The sequence below is a fragment of the Pomacea canaliculata genome, linkage group LG4 (genome assembly GCF_003073045.1).
Source record: "Pomacea canaliculata isolate SZHN2017 linkage group LG4, ASM307304v1, whole genome shotgun sequence".
NCBI lineage: Eukaryota > Metazoa > Mollusca > Gastropoda > Architaenioglossa > Ampullariidae > Pomacea > Pomacea canaliculata.
Genome location: NC_037593.1, coordinates 5,321,873 through 5,341,028, shown reverse-complemented (window position 1 = coordinate 5,341,028; position 19,156 = coordinate 5,321,873). Strand labels below are relative to the sequence as shown.

The window sequence follows — 19,156 nt, the reverse complement described above, 5'->3', positions numbered from 1 at the left end:
ATGAAGTTTGTCCCCCAAAAAGCCGGCATCTCCCTAGACCACTGTATTGAGTCATTTCCTCTGAGTCATGACATTTGGAAATGACTCAGTATTCTGATTTTAAGGCCGAAAAATATAGCAGTTCTAGACAAAAAAAGTTTGAGAGATCAAAAGGAGAAAAAAAAAACAACTGTTATAAACCGACAAAATGAAAGAAAAGTGAACTCGGAGCTATCGGCGCAAAGAAGTCAGTACACTTGCACCTAGTGTAAGTATGTCCCATAAGTTGTCAGCGGTCTTAACAGTTACTACTTATCATAATTATGCAAAATACGTCCTGACTGAAAACCTTGAACTAATAACCTTGTTAGTGTTCCATGTAATCGGCACCCAGCTCGTGTGTGTGAGAGAGAACTCAAATACCAAAGGTTGCTGCAGTGTACTCAGTGGGTCCTTTCAGTCTGTTTGTGCTCTTGCTAATGTTTTCAGTCACTAAGCCAATCTTTTGTTGTGTCGTGCACTGAGTCTAAGTCTCATCAACTCCGGGTATCTCCAAATATTGTCTCATCTCGTTCTCTCGCCAATCTCCAGCACCGTCTCTCGCCACACTTTGTCGAAGAACTAAAAAAGCGCATTTTCCCTTGTGGATACGAGTTCAATTCACTGCACACAAAAGACTACAAAGGAACCAAAAGTCAAATACAATAAACGTGGAAAAAGTACATGGACAAAGAATTGAGGAGTGGGCAGAACTGTACTAGTATGCAAGACATTACTTAAAGAATCGTATACCCTCTAAAACAAATCCCAGTACAGGTATGTCCAACATCCAAAGTCTCAGCTGTGGTGGACGAATGATGGCGAGATAACAAAAGGAATTAACTTTCTCTCTCATACATATCAGGACGCATAAACAATATCTAGAGCCACAGGCTGAAGCAAAAAGCAATACCCAAACATAAATCGTTTAAAAAAGGAAACTGAGTCAAAAAAGCAAAAACAAAAACGGTAGTCACGACAAGAAAAGCAGTGTTCTGTCTACCTGCTTTCCTCTCTGTTCAAGGTAGGTGGAGTCCGGTTGCCAAGTGTCAAAGAAAGATTGTGTCTGATTCCCCTCTATCCCTACTCAAACGTCTGCAGTTTGCAGACACCTCGGCGAATAAAACTGCTGCTATACACAGACCCCACAGAGTATAAAGCCTTTTTGAATGCCGCGCAGAGTGAAAATGTTATGATGTCTTATCGTCCATCTCAAGTATGTGCTTCCTGCTTGGGCAGTTGACAGCAGCAGTTCCGAAAACAATGGCAGGTATAGTGGTCTGACCCTGCACTTATCAACAGGTGAATCAGACACAACAATTACTTATTCTTCCGGCGAGTCACTTTCTGTAGCTTTAACAAACTCTAGAGGCGTACCACCTGAACGCTGCTTCCTTTGGCGGTTCCTTTCAAGAGGCCATTTTACAATTCGTTAAAGTGGTGGATGTCTTGTGACAAACCACACATACACCCGCTCGCGCGCACGCATGCAGTCTGTCAGCTTTTAGTTCCTACCAGCAAGTTCTACACGGGGTGAAATTATTTAAACATACCCCCGATTATTTCAATATATCATGTTCATTACATTACATTATACACCCTAACCTTTAGAACATGCACAGACAGGGGTAGGGATGAGACAGGGAGGAAGAAGAGAGGTTGACACGGTTGCCACTGTCACTCTTCTAAACTCTTGTCTTACATGAAAGACGAGAATTGTTATACTGTACATTGCAAACAGTACGCTTCACAAGGGATGACAGGAAATAAGCTTTTTAAAACGGCCATCTGGCGGCCCAGGTATTTTCTCTGCGTTTTTCTTTTTCCGCGTTCTGTACATTTCTCAGTTCCCTGTTAGGGCGTTGCTTATAGTTTGTCAAGTTCTTCGAACCCTTGTCAATGGAAGGTTCAAATAATAACCTCGAGAATGTGGGGAATAATGGAGCTCAGTGGCGTAAGAAGATGCTGGGATCTGTAGTATGGAATGGGGGTGCAAACTCCATGATGACAGTGAACAACGTTTACATTCTTGACCCCTCGTTATTTAAAAAAAAATTTTTTTTTTGGGGGGGGGGGTGGAGGAGGCTGCACCCTTGCCCCCCTACCCTGTATTTAAATCACTGGAGCAGCTTTGTTGGCAAATTCGTCGCTTTGGAGAGAAGTATATTCTTATGCAGGAGGGACAATAACTTTGTTCAATATTTTGTTTAAAACATGGCTGTCAAAAGCACGTAAATCATATAATATGCTATTAACAACAGGAATGCCAAAAGATAAAAAAAACCAAGTTAGAAAGCACAAGCTGGGAGTTCATACTGTGTATGATCTTTATTCAAAGCATGACACACAACATCTCAAAACCTGTTTACCCGGCCTTGCCTAAGACCGTGAACTCGCGCTTTCTCACGCACCGCAGGCTGGACACATCAACAGCACAACAACCACGTGTCACAAGAAAGCGATGTTTAAAAGTCTATTGTGATGTCAAACAGTTTTTCAAACTAGTGAGATGAACTCACAACAATATACTTGAACTAAGAACAAGATACTATTTCCCCAAATATAAGTAAATAAACTCGGCCTCCTTCACCATGCAGAAAAAAATGTCATAAATGACCAGGAATCACTTTCTTAAGACTAGGGTTTAGTTTCCCTATCCTTGGTATCACAAGCGTATCTATATGGTATACTTCTGACGTCAGTGAATATTATCCACCACCAATTCACTGTCTAGGTTTTTTATGTCCCAGTTGCTCTAGGACTGGATTATTCAGATTAAGGGGCGTAGTTTCTGAGTTCAGCCAAGTCATTATAGGACTACTGCACTAATACGACATTCCTTTCTGAAATTAGCGAAGGTGAACTGATCACCCGAGCGAGCTTTGGTATTTTTTTTTTTTCGTTGCATAGTTTAATCTTGGAATGACCTTTTCAGTAAGCAAAAATCGTAATTTTACCCAACAAACCCTGCACATACCTTACTTGTTCTCTAGTGAAGGCGCTCGATGAAGTTTGCGAGTTGCAAAGATCGCGACTAGTTAGGTTAAGAAATGCTAGGTTAGCTAGGTCGTGACCTTAAACCTTCTCGATTGGACTGTAGTATGTATCTTGTTACTAACTAGCATCACACGCCATCCTACAGCACTCGCCACAGACGGTCTATGGTCTGCAATTATACAGGTGGGTCAGTAGCAGTGACGGTGCCAACGTGAGGACACTGGGTTGCCAGGCACGACTTAATCAGGATCACGATGTGTAATGTGACAAGACTATTCTGATAATTAAACATGCCAAAACTAGGTCAGCGACCCACATCCCGACCTTTAACTCTCTCTACCTGGTCATAAAGTCGTCGTCCTGAAAAGACATTCGATCGGTGAATCCCTACCCCTGGGTAACAACTGCTCGGTTGGCAACAGTAACCTCATACCCACTATCGGATAACCAGTTGTAACCCCTCGGCTTCCTACATACAGGTTGGCTGTCCTGGGTTCAGCTCTTGTCTCGGACACGCTGTTCTTTCTCTGCATGTGGCATCTGTTTGCAGGGCATGCTGCCTTACCGTGTTGCTGGCTCGGTGTAAAACACCAATTTCCCCAACACACACACTTCCCTGCCTTACCACAAACTGAAGATTTCCCTTCTTTTCTCGATGCTTTTTTCTCCTTTGCTAAAGAAAAAAAAGGAATTATGTCGATTCATCTTAGGTACGTCTTTTAATGCTTTTCTGCAACATTCTTCAAACCTTAAAAAAATTAGAGGTTTAACAAGTTTAGAGGTTTTGTCAACTTGTCAGAATTTCTAATTTTTGTCTTTAGGGTCGTTTTGTTATTCCTACCGTTGGTCAGGACATTTTGGGAAATATCAACAAAATACCATTATATCTGCAACAGCGGTGCCCCCACTGCCCCAGGACCCCCGCCCACCGCCTTGTTTTGACACCGGATTTGAAATGCCAGCCTTGCGGCTTAGCCGTTATGCTCGAAACGCACGTGGCTGCCATCCTTTTGTCCCGTTCTCCCCACTTCTTGTTGTTGGCATGGCATGTACAGCACATGTCGATCTAACCGGACCTGTAGCTCATTCGACTGGTGACACGCCACCCAGGCCCACGTTCTCCTGCAAGGGAGGAGAATAGCGGAATTCTGGGAGAGATCGATAGTTCTTGGTGTTGTGAACCCTCCCTCCCTGACAGCGATGTTGTATTGAGCGGACCGGCCTAGCATATTGTCGTCTTGTTTAAAATAAAACCTCTCGTGCACACTTTATGAATGAAGCATAGTGCATAGTGCAACAAAGAAACAGCAAAATTCATACACGGAGAAAGCACAGAGTAGATGCGAGATACTTTATCGAGTCTAAAATCTGTAAAGGCATGGGGGAGGGGGAGGGAAATAAATCACTCAACCTACCCCCAGTGGAAACCGTGCCCAGCAGACGCGAAGAATATCGAGGGGATGACGACATGTTTGAATGACCGTGTGATGTCACACTCTGTCCGCAGAAGGTCACAAACACGGTAGACACGCACCAGCTGATGACCTGATGTACTCCTCACCTCACGGACAAGATAATGCTTTTCAGGCGAGAACCACTTTCGTAATCCGAGATAACAAATCCAGCATCCCAGTTTCTTAATCCACCAATCTCTGTCACAACCGCCTGTCGAGTTAATCCGAACCGTAAGGCTGATTTTTAATGGTTGCGACCAGTAGAGTCGTGTGCAGCCGGCACGTCTGCTCTGCACAGTTCGTCTGCAAGGTTTTCATCCAAATCCTTGAACGAAGATTATTCCGCGATCGATTCCACCTCCTCCCACTCTCTTGTACACACACAACAACAGTGGAGAGAAAAAAAAGATTCTCAATCGTCAAGGCGTACGAGGGAATGCTGCTAGAAGTGACTGGAGCAGCCGACAGCCGGGCCACACAGTACATACACTCACGCCGCCAGCCGCTGCTCCGCAGACACGCGCTCGCGCGCTCAGGAACAACACGGCTCGGCTTGTGTCGTCACCAATTACGTCATAAGCCTGAGCAGCAGACGACATTTCGCACGACACACGAATGGCGTCTTACGTCAGGACGTTTGTTTGGAAGAGAAGACTGACCTGCTTTGTTTTTTTAAGCTCGCGTGCCAGTGTAAAGAAAAGAAAAAAGAAAAAACTATTCAGTTCCGGCGAGAAGAGTTCAGGGGACTGACTGGCGCACACAGGCCCGCGTCTGCCCGTCAATAATTCACGCGCCATTGTCTTCCGTGAGCTGCTCGTGCAGAGGCGGGCGTTGATGCATCTGTGTGTGCAGTTCGTGTTGCCTTGCCCTAGCCTGCAGTCTTTGTCAGGGTGTCATGCAGCTCTTATTACACACCTCGTCCATCCAGAAGCTAGACACCTTAAAAAAAAAAAAACAACTACCGATAAACAAGCGTGGCTCATCCGATAAGGGAGTCGAGAGTTGATGTGGTTGTTGATTTGATCTTTGAAAAATGTGATGTAGCCTAGGGACTGTAACAGGTTCGCCATGTCTACAGTATATAGAAGACAAAACCCAACTCCGACTTTCTGAGGTAAATCCAGCACCTCTCTGCTGAGCGCACAGGTGTGAGTGAGTGTGTGTTCCAGTCCCTGGACGAGCTTTGAACCTTCTGCTCCCCAGTAGAGCCACTACAGCACTTCCTGTGTCTGCAGTAACGAGGCTCTGTGCTTTTACATGTGTATGCGGCCAAGAAAAAAGTTTAAAGAAAGAAAGTGGCACCTTGGGTTTCACAACATTCAAGAAGTCTGTCGCGCCATATTCAAGCATTCAGCAACAGGCACGTGTGGCCGTGGGTTTGACCAGAGAGAGAGAAAGAAAGCTGAGCTGCCATCGCATGTTAAATGATTGATCTTCTGTCATCAGCTGTCGCGCGTGCGTACAACGGCCTCTCCGTGTTGGTGCCGGCTTTGTTGCTGGAGGAAATTCTATAGTAGCAGCCTCTTGGTCCAGAAATAGAAATGGTGACAATTGTTCACAGTTGGCGCAAAAAGCCGAGAAGAGCAAAAGAAGTAAAAATTAATAAATAAAAACAACCAAGCTCTTGTGAGGAGATCAAACCAGTGTCCATTAACGAATAACAAAGAAATTCACGTTAGACAAAGCGAAATAGTTCACTAATGTCTGTGTGTGTAAGCGAGAGAGAGAAAGAGAGAAAGATACAATATGTACATTTACATTATAGACAATTTCAACTCTACAGAAAAATAAAAAAACAAAAACAAAAAAACAACAACAAAAAACAAAAAACCCCACACACACTGACAGCCATATAACAATGGGTAAAGAGGGTGCACTCGTGCTGTGCCGCATATAAAGCATAACTTGAGAACAGTCAATAAACCAAGTCATTATATATATAGATATAAAGCAATGAACGTCAAAAACTCCTGGGTACCTCTACCCCTCCCTCCTTGCTTACCTCGGGCTTGACGCCACTGCAGCATCAAAGCCTGTCTCAAGGCAAAGGACGAAGAAGTTGAATTGTGGGGTGGCTGGTCGGAGACTGAGTAGGGGGTGGATTAAAAAAAAACAAATTTCCCATCGACATCCATTCCCTTTGTCTTAGAATTCATAAACTGAAAACACAACAGACCATAAAAGCTTGAGACTGCCAACGTGAGATCTCGCATTGGTTGCTCTTCCTTAAGGAAGCTCACTTGCCGAGACCTCGTTCTAGAAGTTGACTCAGGAAAATTGGTCTGTTAGCAGTCCTTCCTATATACGGTCTTTGGAATTCTTGAGCTCGCGATGAGCTCCACCACAGGGATTATAATCTCTGTGGCTTCCCCCTTGACTCCAACGGACATCTAGAGTTCTTAATCTTTTCGAGATAGCGCGAAAGTTCAGTAGCGATATCATATGCTAGGTCCATGGGATGGATAAGGCGACACACAGGTGACAGCAGCTGCAGGTGACAGGGACTGCGGTGTGGACTGACGTGCGTATCAGTTTCTTGTAGCAGTGAGGTCAATGTCAAGAGCCCCACACGACCCCCGTGGAGATAACATCGCTCATTTCTCGCCTAGTTGACTTATCGCTGCTGGATCGAGCACCTGCTTGAGTTTTTTTTTTTTCCTTTGGGTAAATCTGGAGTTAGTTTTCTCACTCTGCCTGACACAGCCTGGCCTCCCATCCCTTCCCCCATAAATCTGTTAATTTTGTAGCCGTGTGTTAAAAATATATAGCTTTTCGCTAGTATGCGAAGCTCTTCCCATATTAAACTGAGAGAAATTAAAAGAAAAAATATAAATATGAAAGTAAAATGAGAACATGACATCTTAGTAATAACATATCATTATCAATACTTGCAAATAAGGAATAAGGCAGCAAATCATCAACACTTCTGGCTCAGAAATGGCAAAGCTTATCACCGATGCTTGTAAATAAAGAATAATGTAGAGTGCTATGAACAAGAAATAACATAGCAGATCATCATTACTAAGGGATAGTGCAGTAACAACAATACTTGTTAAAAAAATTGTAGCATTTTTGATACTTATTAATGAGAATAAGGAGGCATTGTCAATATTTGCTAATAAAAATAACTTAGTAATGCTAATAACAACAGAGCATTATCAGTGTTGCATACTGCGCTGCGATTACATTAACAAGCAGCAACGGACTCGATAGTCAGGCTGCTTAGTGGAACAGAGCATGGCCATCAATCACAGTAAACAATACAGAATCTGAAACTTCGTACACCATGGCATCCTTAACACCTGTTGACAGTGCAGTGTTTCTATTGATTATAAAAGAGCAATCAATATCAAAATCGTGTCATGACTACCATTTGAAAAAAAACTGCAAGGAAAAAAATCTACTTTAAAAGATTGTTAGGAATAATAATTAGATGTCAACAGTTGTGAGCTTGGTGTTTTGGACGCTTTTGGTAGGGCGAGCGAGACCGCGCAATGCTCACGAACTAATAATAATAAATAAATAAAAAAAAAACTTCAAGGGAGAGGACGAAAGTCGCATTAAGATGTCTTTTTCTTTTTTTTTCATAAAGGCACGGACCGCAAGCCGCCTGTACTAATTTCCTTCCCTGCTGACAGAACCTTAAATAATCCCAAACACGTTCCCTTTCACCACTGCCTGGAGTTAAACATTTTCATCGTGTTAATTGTTCTCGTAAACTTTTTTTGTTTAAAAGCTGTCTTTTTCCTTGAATAAACCCCTCTTGTGATCGCATGCATCTCTATTTGGCTGTGAAAAGGGATGCGAAGGGAAGGAGCAGTTGTGGGCGTGGTGGTGGTAGAGTGGAAGGCAGCGGGAAGTGGCAGAGGGAAGGTAGAAGTTTGCTGAACTTTTTAAATGGTCTTGACACAAACGACAAGAAGAACTTTCACGACAAGCGCATAATTCAGAGACATGCCACAGGACAAGTTCATGTCACGTTGTTAATTCGAGGCTCTGATCCCATTATGTGGAGTGGGCAAAAGAAGGCAACCGCCGCAGAAAGTCCTGTCTCTGATGACGCATCCATCAACCTGTTTGGGTTTGTTTTTTCAGATGGAGGCTGAGAGAAAAAAAAAACGTCCCTGACGCGCGGAAAAGGTTGCACTAAAAATAGGAAGGCCACTAGTGCTAGAGGTCATTTCCTGTTGGTGATACCTGCCACAGCAATCTATCCTGCCCCTCTATTTTTCTCTCTCTCACACACATATATGACCGTTCCTCTCACATGGTTTTGAACGCTTTTGTGTGGCTCATGCTAGTGAATTATTCCATGGCCGGCAGTTACCGCCTCCGGTGGAAAACAGAGCCAGGTAGCAAGTGCTTTTCACCTGTTCTTCGGCCTCTAGCTCCTGTAATGACGTCATAGGTCACGTGCGCGGTATCTCGCACATGCATGGTGCGACTTTAAAACGAACATTTCACTATGCTCTTAGACACTCTCCAAATCTGTTATATTCGATGTGTTACAGTTGTATCAACCACGCTGTTGATGCTTTTTATGTACTCATCAAGAAACAATACGATCAGTAGGGTCAGTTATTGGTTTACAAGAACGAGACAGTAACTAAAACCACACGGCGCGCTAGAGCATCCCTGTAAACAAATGTTACATATAGATGGAATGAGATCAGACCACAGGACATATTCCAGACCGCACTACTGTTTTTATCGGCAGGACCCCGTCTGGCAAGTTACCTCTTAAGTAAGATGCGTGGGTAACCAGGGGCTTATCCTCAGTTGTCTAACCCACTGAGTAAACATACTTTATGAATACGAAACCAGAACGATGGTGAATGTGCAAGTGACAGTATCCTCCTCTACAGCTCTTTCGCCGCAGTGAAGGACCAACTGTTTTCGTTTATCACCTCAAGTGCTTGGGGTAACGGTGAGCAGTCTGTCCCTAGCTCATCCGATACCTTACTCAGCCCTTAAGACCGCTTAGAAATATTTGTAAACTAGTCGATGCTCATCGAAAATACAAATAAACAGTGAAGTCAAAACGTTGAAATAAATTTATGAATGTGCAATAGTTGAGAGGCTCCTCAACAGGTCTATCAACAGGTCTTACTCACAGTAATGTTTGACCGAAAGTTAACACCTTCAGCATCACAACGAGCTTATGCTAGAATAGTTTGAAATATCTTACATGTGTTTAACAGCTCTTTCTTGAAAAGAAATCGAGAAAAGAGATGAATTGAGAGAGAGAGAGAAAGTGATGAAGAATTCACTTGTACTCGACCAGGCTCGTTGAAATAAGAAGTGTATCAAACAGAAGGAAGCTTCTTTTGGCACAACCGTCTGTGTTCACGGTGTATGAAACCCTAGATTTTATGAAAAAGCAGACCTGGATAAAAACAATCTTTGGGAAAACCAGTCACACCTAGTTCGAGCTTTTCGGCAGACTCAGAGAGAAAGAGAGAGAGAGTGTGGGAGTGAGGATGGGAACGTGCGCGCGCGCGTGTGTGAGAGCGAGCGTGAGCATGAGAGTGCATAATGATTTCAAGGAGAGTCGACCGAAAAAAAAAGTAAGGCCAAAGTCTGGCTGTGCTCATCCTCAGAAGTCTGCAGGTGGTCAAAATAATGATGAATGTGCTGCCATAATCGGTCTACAATTCCCATCTCACATAAAATAAAAAGTTGTTTCAGAAGAACAATTGAGAAGAAAGGCAAAAGGACACTTTTAAAATGTAAAAGTCTTTCACGTCTGAGGTGATTAGCGGCAGTTCTCTTCCCACTCTTGGCATCTGAGGAATAATGTTATTTAAAGACCAACTCGAGTGCAAGTTTCAAAAGCCGAGCTTCAAATTTATGTTTTCGTTAGATTAGTCGCTTGACATCCGTGGTCGCAAGATGCTAGAGGACAGGAGAGACATAGCATGTGACAGGGTCTCATCGTGGTCAGTTCTGGGGCATCTTGATGTTTCAGTATCAGTGTTTATCTTCCTTTTGTCTATCTCCCTGCGTGCTTTTTATTCCACGTGGTCCACCCAGGAGGCATTTAGTGGAGAGCGCGGACAATGTTGGCTGTGAAGAAAAAAAAATACAAAACACACGTATACGGGTTGCGCTTTAAGCACTGAGCTATCACTTTAAATAAACAGAAGAGCAGGGTAGCTGTAACAGATGACTGTGCAGGGCGGGGCTGACGTGGGCATCTCGCCTGCGTCTGTTGGCGGGGCGGTTGTAGGCTGTGACGTCTCTTGCGTCTGCTTACGTTTCGGCGCCGAGCAGGGCCCGCAATCCGCCTTTCAAGCAGACTCAAACACAATGTTCCCCTCAGACTACGTGTTCCCTCTTTTGGCTGCTCTCCAAGAGCACCGTAGATCACGTGCAGCTTTGTTTCTGGACTTATCGTAACCCTCCCTTCGCTTCTCGCACACAAACTTTGGTAATGGGCATCTATTCTTAGAGTTTCTTCACATATACGAGGGTCGTTCAAAAAAAGTTCTAAGCCTCCTAACCCAGGAGACAGTTTTTCACCATTTTTCTATAGAGCCCCCCCCCTTCCTTGACACCAATGCAATTGGTCCAACGATGCTCAAGCATTGCAATACCATCACGAAAAAAGGTGGCCTCCTGGTCCTCCCAAAACTTCACCTGCTCATATGACCTCATTATTGTGTTACCCCAATAAATGTTCAGTTATGACTCTTCTTTCTGGGTGTGGCATAGAACTTTTTGAACGACCCTCGTAGTTCTCTAGTTCCACAACTATTTGTAACTGGTTATTTAAAAATGTTTATATGTCAGTAATAATTTTGGTGTTGACGAGTGTACTCTAAACGTTTCTTAACTTGCTTAAACATATATATACCTGATGATGCAACCTACGGACAAAGAGACGACTTTGTGGCTGTTAGCCTTTGCTTCCTACTTTAACGCTGGGAAGAGGAAACATCAGCAAAAGTGTACAGATGTCTATGGTACAATTGGTACTTCATGTTATTCTAAATAACCATGTTGTCCCTTGCACTGCATTGTCTCGAAGTACCAATTTTATTCGATGTCGTTTCGTTATGTTTACGTTAAAAAAAAAAAAAAAAAAATTCGATTCCCGGCCGGAACCATTGTGTAAAAGTTTAGAGGTTCTTACCATATCCAAGCGCAAGAGACTTTCCTACAAGTGCATATTGAATAAGAAAACTATTATTCAAGAAACTGTTGAACCCAGTGGTTTTGGGGCGGAGGTCGGGATATTGGAACATTGGCTAACATGCTAAGTCTAAGCCTGTTTGAGAAAATATTTACCAATATAATGGGACTGTGGGCACATCGGAGGTTTGAATGTTTCAGCCTTTTTCTCGGTTAAGAACGTCTTCTACCCATCCCTTTAACACATCACGTGGATACTAGGCAAAAGAACCACGTAACATATTGCATTTGGGTCCATTGCCTTTCAACGGGATAACATTATCTCAGTCTCATGTTTACAATAATTCAACCTATTTTATTTAAAGGACAGATTATCTGCTCGAGTTTTAAAATCACTATACAATTAGTACATCCTATCAAGACATGATTAAAATTGTGTCATCTCGGTGCATGCACGCTTGCGCATATCTCATTATCTTGATTAATGATACAAATTAACATGTCCTGCACGATTCTCGCCACATTGCTGTGGTAGGTTTTGCGCGCGAGGCCACGAACGTCAACATAAACACGGATGCGATGTTTGGAAATGATTACCTCCGCTGCCTCTTGCATGTGATGACGAGGTAGACGCCACCTGCCGGTCGGAAAGGCTCGTAACTCTCAATGTGCTGTAGATACAGACGCCGTGCTGTGCGAGTCTATCATGGTCAAGACGTTGAAAATTAAACACATTTGTAAAGGCAGCTAAACGCTCCCCTTTATAAACAAAAAAAGAAATCACAAAAGCAAGTGGGATATAGCAAGAGTAAAGATTTATTGGTCATGCCTGTAGATGCTTACACAAACTCAAAAGACAAATCCATATTAATAAACTGATGAAAACTGCTACCATACAGATTGATAAAAACTTGTCAGCAATCTCAAGTGATTACATCACACAGTTTCATAGCTGATAACATGTATAATAATGTCAATGAGCAATACCATACCATGTTTTCTGTTAAAAACAAAATCCACTAAACTATAAAGTTGAAGAAAACAGTTTTTAAAAAAATCAGATGAGAACTCTCGAATCCCAGATTTGTTTCTGCAGCTGTAATACTGTAAACGAAATGCAGTGTGAATGTTTTTGAAGTATTTCATCAAGCTTTAAGAAAAAAAAAAGAGATTTTGTGAGATGTAATAAAATTAAAATTTACTTTACTAAAAATCTGTCTAGTTAATGAGAAACTAAGAAACAAGCAATCTTCAAAGGCAACCCCCCCACCCCTGGTTGTAACCTTTTCTTTATGTAACTCACACTTGTTGCTATAAAGCAGGGGTGCCCAACGTACGACCTGCGGGCCATATCCAGCCCACGAAGGTTCCTCATCTGGTCCGCTCACTTTAGCCAGATACAACATAATTTCATTTTTAACATCGTGATTCTGGAAAACCGCCATGTTCTGGACCTTGAGATTTTATAACATTGTCCAGTGCAGCTCTTGGGCAAGAAAAGGTTGGGCATCACTGCCATAAAACATAAAAGATCTACCTCATTTAAAGATTCCAGTAAGCAATTTACTTTCTGATCAACAATAAATGAGAACTAAGACAACTATGCTGACAAATTTTACAATTCTAATGAAAAGTAAGAAAAAGCTTCCACCCATAATTACACAAAACCAAACATACAAATTATCAGAAAAGGCTAAAAAATCTTGTACACAAACAGCAGTAACTCACCTGGAAATTATCTTAATCAAAACACAAGATTGTAATATGCTTAGAAAGTGTGAGGTTTCATTAATTTACTTTCTTTTAATATCGAAGCACTCTGTAGTCATACCATCTCCATTTAGCGTATTAAGACAAAATACTTGTAACCACTCAAACACAAATGTTTTTTTCTATAAGATAGGTACAGTGGGATCCAGATAAGAAAGCTTATGCAGATTTCTTGTTACTTGGATTTCACATTAAGTTCAATAAGCAAAGCAAGTTTAACACACAAATTGTTTCTTGTAGAAATAATAATAAATTTTAAGAGTGCCTTCATTTAACCAAGGATATAAATTTTGAGAAAGTGTGTTAACATGCATACGCATACACTTAGAAGTTAATAAACCAATCATAGTGTCAGTGTAGATGCTGTTATAAAGCACACATTTGCACCTCCAAGTAACTGACATATAAAAGCAAAGAAAATTGACAAAACCACAAATAATGCTGAAATTAAGTGGCAAAAGCTTCAAAAGATTTTTATAATAAATGGCAATGGGATGAACAAGGCTTCATTGTATTTACAACAGCAAATGTTCTCATTGGGCACTTTGATGAGCGTGACATTGTACGACAGAGAACGCAGTCTTTGATCAACACATAACACAATCAGAAGTCACATGGATGAAGCATGTGTTCACATTTCCAAACACAAAACATCAGGAAATGGCAACATTTGCCAAGTCTCCTTTGCAGTTTGAGTCTAAAGTAAGCACCATATCTTTGTTATGCAGACAAAATGAAATGACTCTAAGTGAAAAAACACACTATGGAGATGGATACAAAAATTAATCTGCACTTTATCTTGCCTTCTACTAAACATATACATATCGCCACACAGCGACCAAAAACCAAAAAAACCCCCAACATATCACAGGCATGCCTCACTTATCTCTCAAAATCTTGCTCACATAGAAGACCATAGATAATATGCAAACAACATAAAGACTCATGAACAAAGTAGCTGGCTGACCTCAATGTTCTGTACAAAATAAAAATGACGGACCGCACACTCATATGCAAACATACCTGAGCAAACCAGCAAACCACAAAAAAAGGTCCCCACCTCCGGTTTACATAAAAAAAAAAAAAAATTGTGTTCCCCTTAATAGTTAGCCTAAAAGATCATTTACAAACAGAGGATATTGCGCTGCTGTTAAAAATATGATGCCAACATGAATAATGTGGGAGAAGGGTGCTAAGTACAGTGAAACTGATGACATGGGTGCCAATCAGATTTGGGAAAGCACGTTCATATAAAAAAAAAAGGGAGAAAAAAAAAAAAAAAAAAGAGCATACCTGTCTAACATGATGAAAACAGAATTTCCTTGTTCATTCTTAGTACAAGCAGTTCTGTGTACAACTATACCACATATGTTGCGACATAATGCACTGGGTTTTTATCAGCTTTTGTCACCAGACACCCAACAATGTCCTTGAAATGCTTATCAATTTTAGCTGTGAATGTAACCTCAGATTCAATCATCTGTTGGAGAAAACGATGTGCATCACAGAGCTGAGGCTTTAAGAATGTTATTCTGTCACCTCCGAAGGCATATTGCATAATCTAAGAAAAACACAGCATACATTCACGAAGCCCAAACAGCCATAACATTTTTGACAAAAAGCAAAAGCTATTTGCACCAGTTTTAGCAGTGTTGGTGATTCTGTTGCACACATCTGCACACCATTTCTTTCCCACAGTTCAAGGCCATGCATGAGGCAGCTGCCACAAGCCTATGGTGATAATTTTGATGTGAATATTAAATGGAGTTTCAGCACAAAGCTGACTAAAATGAGGTGCCTATTATAGCAGGTTTCTTCTAATAAACTATGATATGATTTATTGATAAGAAGAAGTGCCTGTGACAGCTGCTTTCTTGTGATGTCGTGGGATGCAGACTATGAGGTGTTGGTCATGCAGTGAAGTGCCTATTATGGTAGTAGGTTCCTTGTCGTAAACTGCAATGTAATACAGACCATAATGTTGTGGCTAGTGTTGTAAGACAAAAATGAAGCGTATGTGATGGCATGTTCCTTGTGAAAAAATAAACAGCTGCATGATGCTGGTAGAGGTGAGACACTGAAGGAGCTTGATGCATGTAGACACAGCAGTAGGTCAGGTATTTTCATTTCCCCTCCACTGCCAATACACATGGTCCTGCCACAGAAAACCAATACCTTAAGAAGAATTCTAAAATATTGTTACATATGATGCAATCTTGGAATTAACCAGTTACTGTTTAGAAGCACAACTCTCAAATTACAGAAGACATCACCTCTTTAATGACTTGCTGCAAGTGCAGTCACCAAAAATGTCCCTTAACAACAATAATAATTAATCATATTTGCAATGTGCTATACTCCACTAAAGGCTGAAAGCACACAAAAAGCACAAATACAACATACAGCAAGCAAGACATGACATATACAAATTTTAGTCAAAAGATTTCCAGAGAAAAGGTGCATTTTAAACCACTGTTTAAATGATGAAAGTGAGATGGAATGAACAATGAAAACTTTGTGAAAGTCCTTTTGCTTTATAAAAAAAATTAGATGGATATGAGACATTGAGATATTTTTCAGACCTAGACCACAAGGTTCTAACTACAAGCAAAGACAACCATCCCAATAAGGATATGCAAAAGTTTGTAGTACTTTAAATTTTAAAAATAAATGCTACATGACCCCAAACCCATCGAATGCAGTCTACTAAGAATACATAAATTAATGATTATGCATATCCAGACTTAAAACCTAAGTATCATTTTATAATCAGACTGAAAGCTGAAATTTTATTTTATTAGTATGAATTCTGCAGAATTCTATCATGCAATGCAATAATAGAAAAGAAGTAAGAATAAGAATGGCACAGCTTGATAGAGACCTCTTTTGAAGGTTTTGGCGGGCATTCAAACTTTCAGCACACTAGAGATCATGTGATTTGATTTCTCCGTTCTGCTGCACTGCCGGTTTTCGAGCCTCTATCTCTGCCTGCATGCGTGCCAGTCGCTCTTGCATCTGTCTCAGCTGAAAGAAAAAGTGACAAAAATATTTAATGGAGGAACAAAAAGTTTTGTACCTTCGTGCCTGTACTTTGGAAGGGCCAAAATATGTTTGACGAGAGAGTAAGTAATGAATGAGGGCCAAATGGGTCACATTTGTGTTGTCGAGGGCAGCACACATGTACAGTAGGGTGTAGCATCATGTAATAAATTGTAACAGATCAACAGGCACATTTGGGGTTTATACAACCAGCTAGGCTGAGTTCACTAAACCATGTAGGTCCATAGCAAGCAGACAATGAAGTCTGTCAGGGAATACAGTTTGTTACTTGGTTATACTGTTTGTCTCATACAACTGACATATCCTGCTAGGAGTTGTGAGCCACCTGGCCATCAACATAGGCCCAGGCTTTTCCTGAGGTAAATTGTCACTGCTTCCACTTCTAACAGTCGTGATCATTTTGTGCAAGTAGGCTTGGTCATTGCTAAGTTCACTAACATTGATTTCTGGAAGAGGATCATTGTTGGTAATGAGTTGAAATCCTTCTGCAGAAAGTGGCAATGATGAACAGTTAGCCAATGCATTTCCAACTGGTCCTTTCCACAGTGGGGGTCCTTCTGTTGGACCAATGAGTGTTTAAAAGAGCTGGCGGAATGAAATCTGGTTCAAGTGTAAAGAGCAAATGAACCACTGCAAAAGGGTGACCAGTGTGAAGCTCTAACAGATGCATTGCCCCACCGCGATGCCAAGTGTTTGCAGCTGTGCTGTCATTCTATTTGTCCACTATAGGTGCATCTCACTATCTTATTTAGTTACTTTATATCTCACTGTATAACTATTGACTAGTATAACTGTTTCACTATTCACTAGTACGATTGTATCACTAATATGACCCCCACTGTGACAGAAAACACTCAGAATATGATTTCTAATCTTGTTTGCATAGCAATGTCTTCAGACTGACAGCTGATGTCACTCACTTGTTGTTGCTATGTATGATGTCACTTATTATTAATTTCGTTGCTAATGCGCTGAGATGAATGGTAATAGTATAAAATCATATAATCAATAAATATCTACAACAAAGAAGCATCCATTAAGGAAATAAAAAAGCTCTAGATCACACAGAAAATAATCATTTTAAGCACAAAATATTTCAAGTAAACATAGCAGATCAAAATTCTGATTGAAGGATATTTCTTGTGGAAATAGGGAGGTGTTCCGCTTATCTCAGAACAAAATCTTTTTCATATTTGAAATCAGGATAGTGAATTGCACAAAACCTGAAATGTGTGCCAAAACTGCTGACATCACTACACCCTAGTGTACAGTGTACTTTGTGTGGGCCGCATGTTTGACATGCCTGATGTAGAGCATCACAGGACCCTATCTCACTCGCACTCATCATCCTTCTTAATGAGTTACCTCCTCCTCCTTCTGAATAAGTTCCCTTTCTCTATCACTGATTTCTCTTTCTGGCTGACTGATAGCAGGTTTGCTGAAAACATCAAATGAAAAATGAATTTAGAATATTCAATGATAATACTGTATACACACACACAATCAAATCTCACAGTATAAATATATTTTAAATAATTTAAATATATTTTCTTTTAAGCCAAGATAAATTTTTAAATGAGTAAGAGATAATGGAATGCAGGGTATGGAACGATTCTCCTTTTCCTTTTTTTTTTTTCAACCCCCACTTCTTCCCCAAAAAACCCACAACTTTCCCCAAATACAACATAAATCTCTAAAAGAGCAGAGCTCTTAGACTGATATTCTGGCATATCATTTTCCAGTCAGTAAAATCTTTACACTGCATCAAGCTGCCTCCACGCCAACAAATATACTCTACAAATTACAATAATAATCGTTAAGTTTTTTTATTTTAAAATGCGCCAATGAGATAGTTCAAGCTATATAAATATCAGAGTATATCAAAGCAGTCCAGTGCATTTTATATCTTTTTTTTTCTTTTATAAGCAATGAATCGTGAAGAGAGAGTCTAGAATTCATGCATGCATGGTTCTGAAGTAGGATCGGATGCGACATATGCAGGGAAAGAAAGAATAGAAATTAGGCAGATAATGAAAATGGTTGAAAAGATGTGGTGAGAGGTTAAGAAAAAGTAAGAACAGCAAAGAAAGTTTACAACAATAGTTTCTTGATGTTCATGTGACAGCATCAATGAATCTGTAACACAAGGTGCTCCAATTCACGAAAAACAAAACATACAGCACACTCTGCATGCAAAGATATGGTTCATTTAAGAAACACCCTCCAACACACCTAGCTACAATAATCCTATTGGAAATAATGCCCTTCCACTCCTTCCTAATGTGAAACTTTTCTCCAGAAGATAATAAACAGCAAATTTGCACTCAATAAACAATGCCACACTCTGTGTGCAAAAGTAAGGATTAGCTTCTGCTAAAACAGTTTGTCCACATAGCTGATGATGATGATGGAAAGCACATGACTGATTAAAAAGCTATTTTTGCAGGGTCTTCACTTTTTACACCATTGTGTAGCAGTTCAAGCGCTATCTTTAAAAGTAATTATGTGCACTCATTATGAAATATCACATTTTATGCTGTATCAAGATTTGACAACTTCTTGCTGGTTAAATACACAATAACCCATAGAATCTACCCAGTCTAGCTACTCACTGTCCCCTTGCTATTTCTGGAACAATCTGTTATCACACATATTATCTATGGAAGACTGAGGTCTCAACAAGCCACAAAAGATCATACAGAACTGGATCCCAAAGAAAACAT

General features: G+C 40.8%; 2 protein-coding genes across 7 annotated transcripts in view; both read right to left on the bottom strand.

Annotated features, from left to right (window-relative positions):
• Positions 1–5,022, bottom strand: part of LOC112562299 (septin-2-like) — a 37,316-nt gene extending 32,294 nt beyond the window's left edge. The window contains exon 1 of the mRNA XM_025235465.1: positions 4,431–5,022. Coding sequence (XP_025091250.1) covers positions 4,431–4,485 — 55 coding nt within the window. The 5' untranslated portion in view covers positions 4,486–5,022. The remainder of the gene's footprint in view (positions 1–4,430) is intronic.
• Positions 5,023–12,400: 7,378 nt separating this feature from the next.
• Positions 12,401–19,156, bottom strand: part of LOC112562298 (septin-2-like) — a 44,293-nt gene continuing 37,537 nt past the window's right edge. For 5 of the 6 annotated variants that reach the window (XM_025235462.1, XM_025235459.1, XM_025235458.1 and 2 more), the window contains 3 exons: positions 17,799–17,871; positions 16,255–16,397; positions 12,401–15,528 (listed from right to left, as the gene is read on the bottom strand). In XM_025235462.1, coding sequence (XP_025091247.1) covers positions 16,296–16,397; positions 17,799–17,871 — 175 coding nt within the window. In that variant the 3' untranslated portion in view covers positions 12,401–15,528; positions 16,255–16,295. The remainder of the gene's footprint in view (positions 15,529–16,254; positions 16,398–17,798; positions 17,872–19,156) is intronic. The other variant, XM_025235460.1, reaches the window with a different exon arrangement.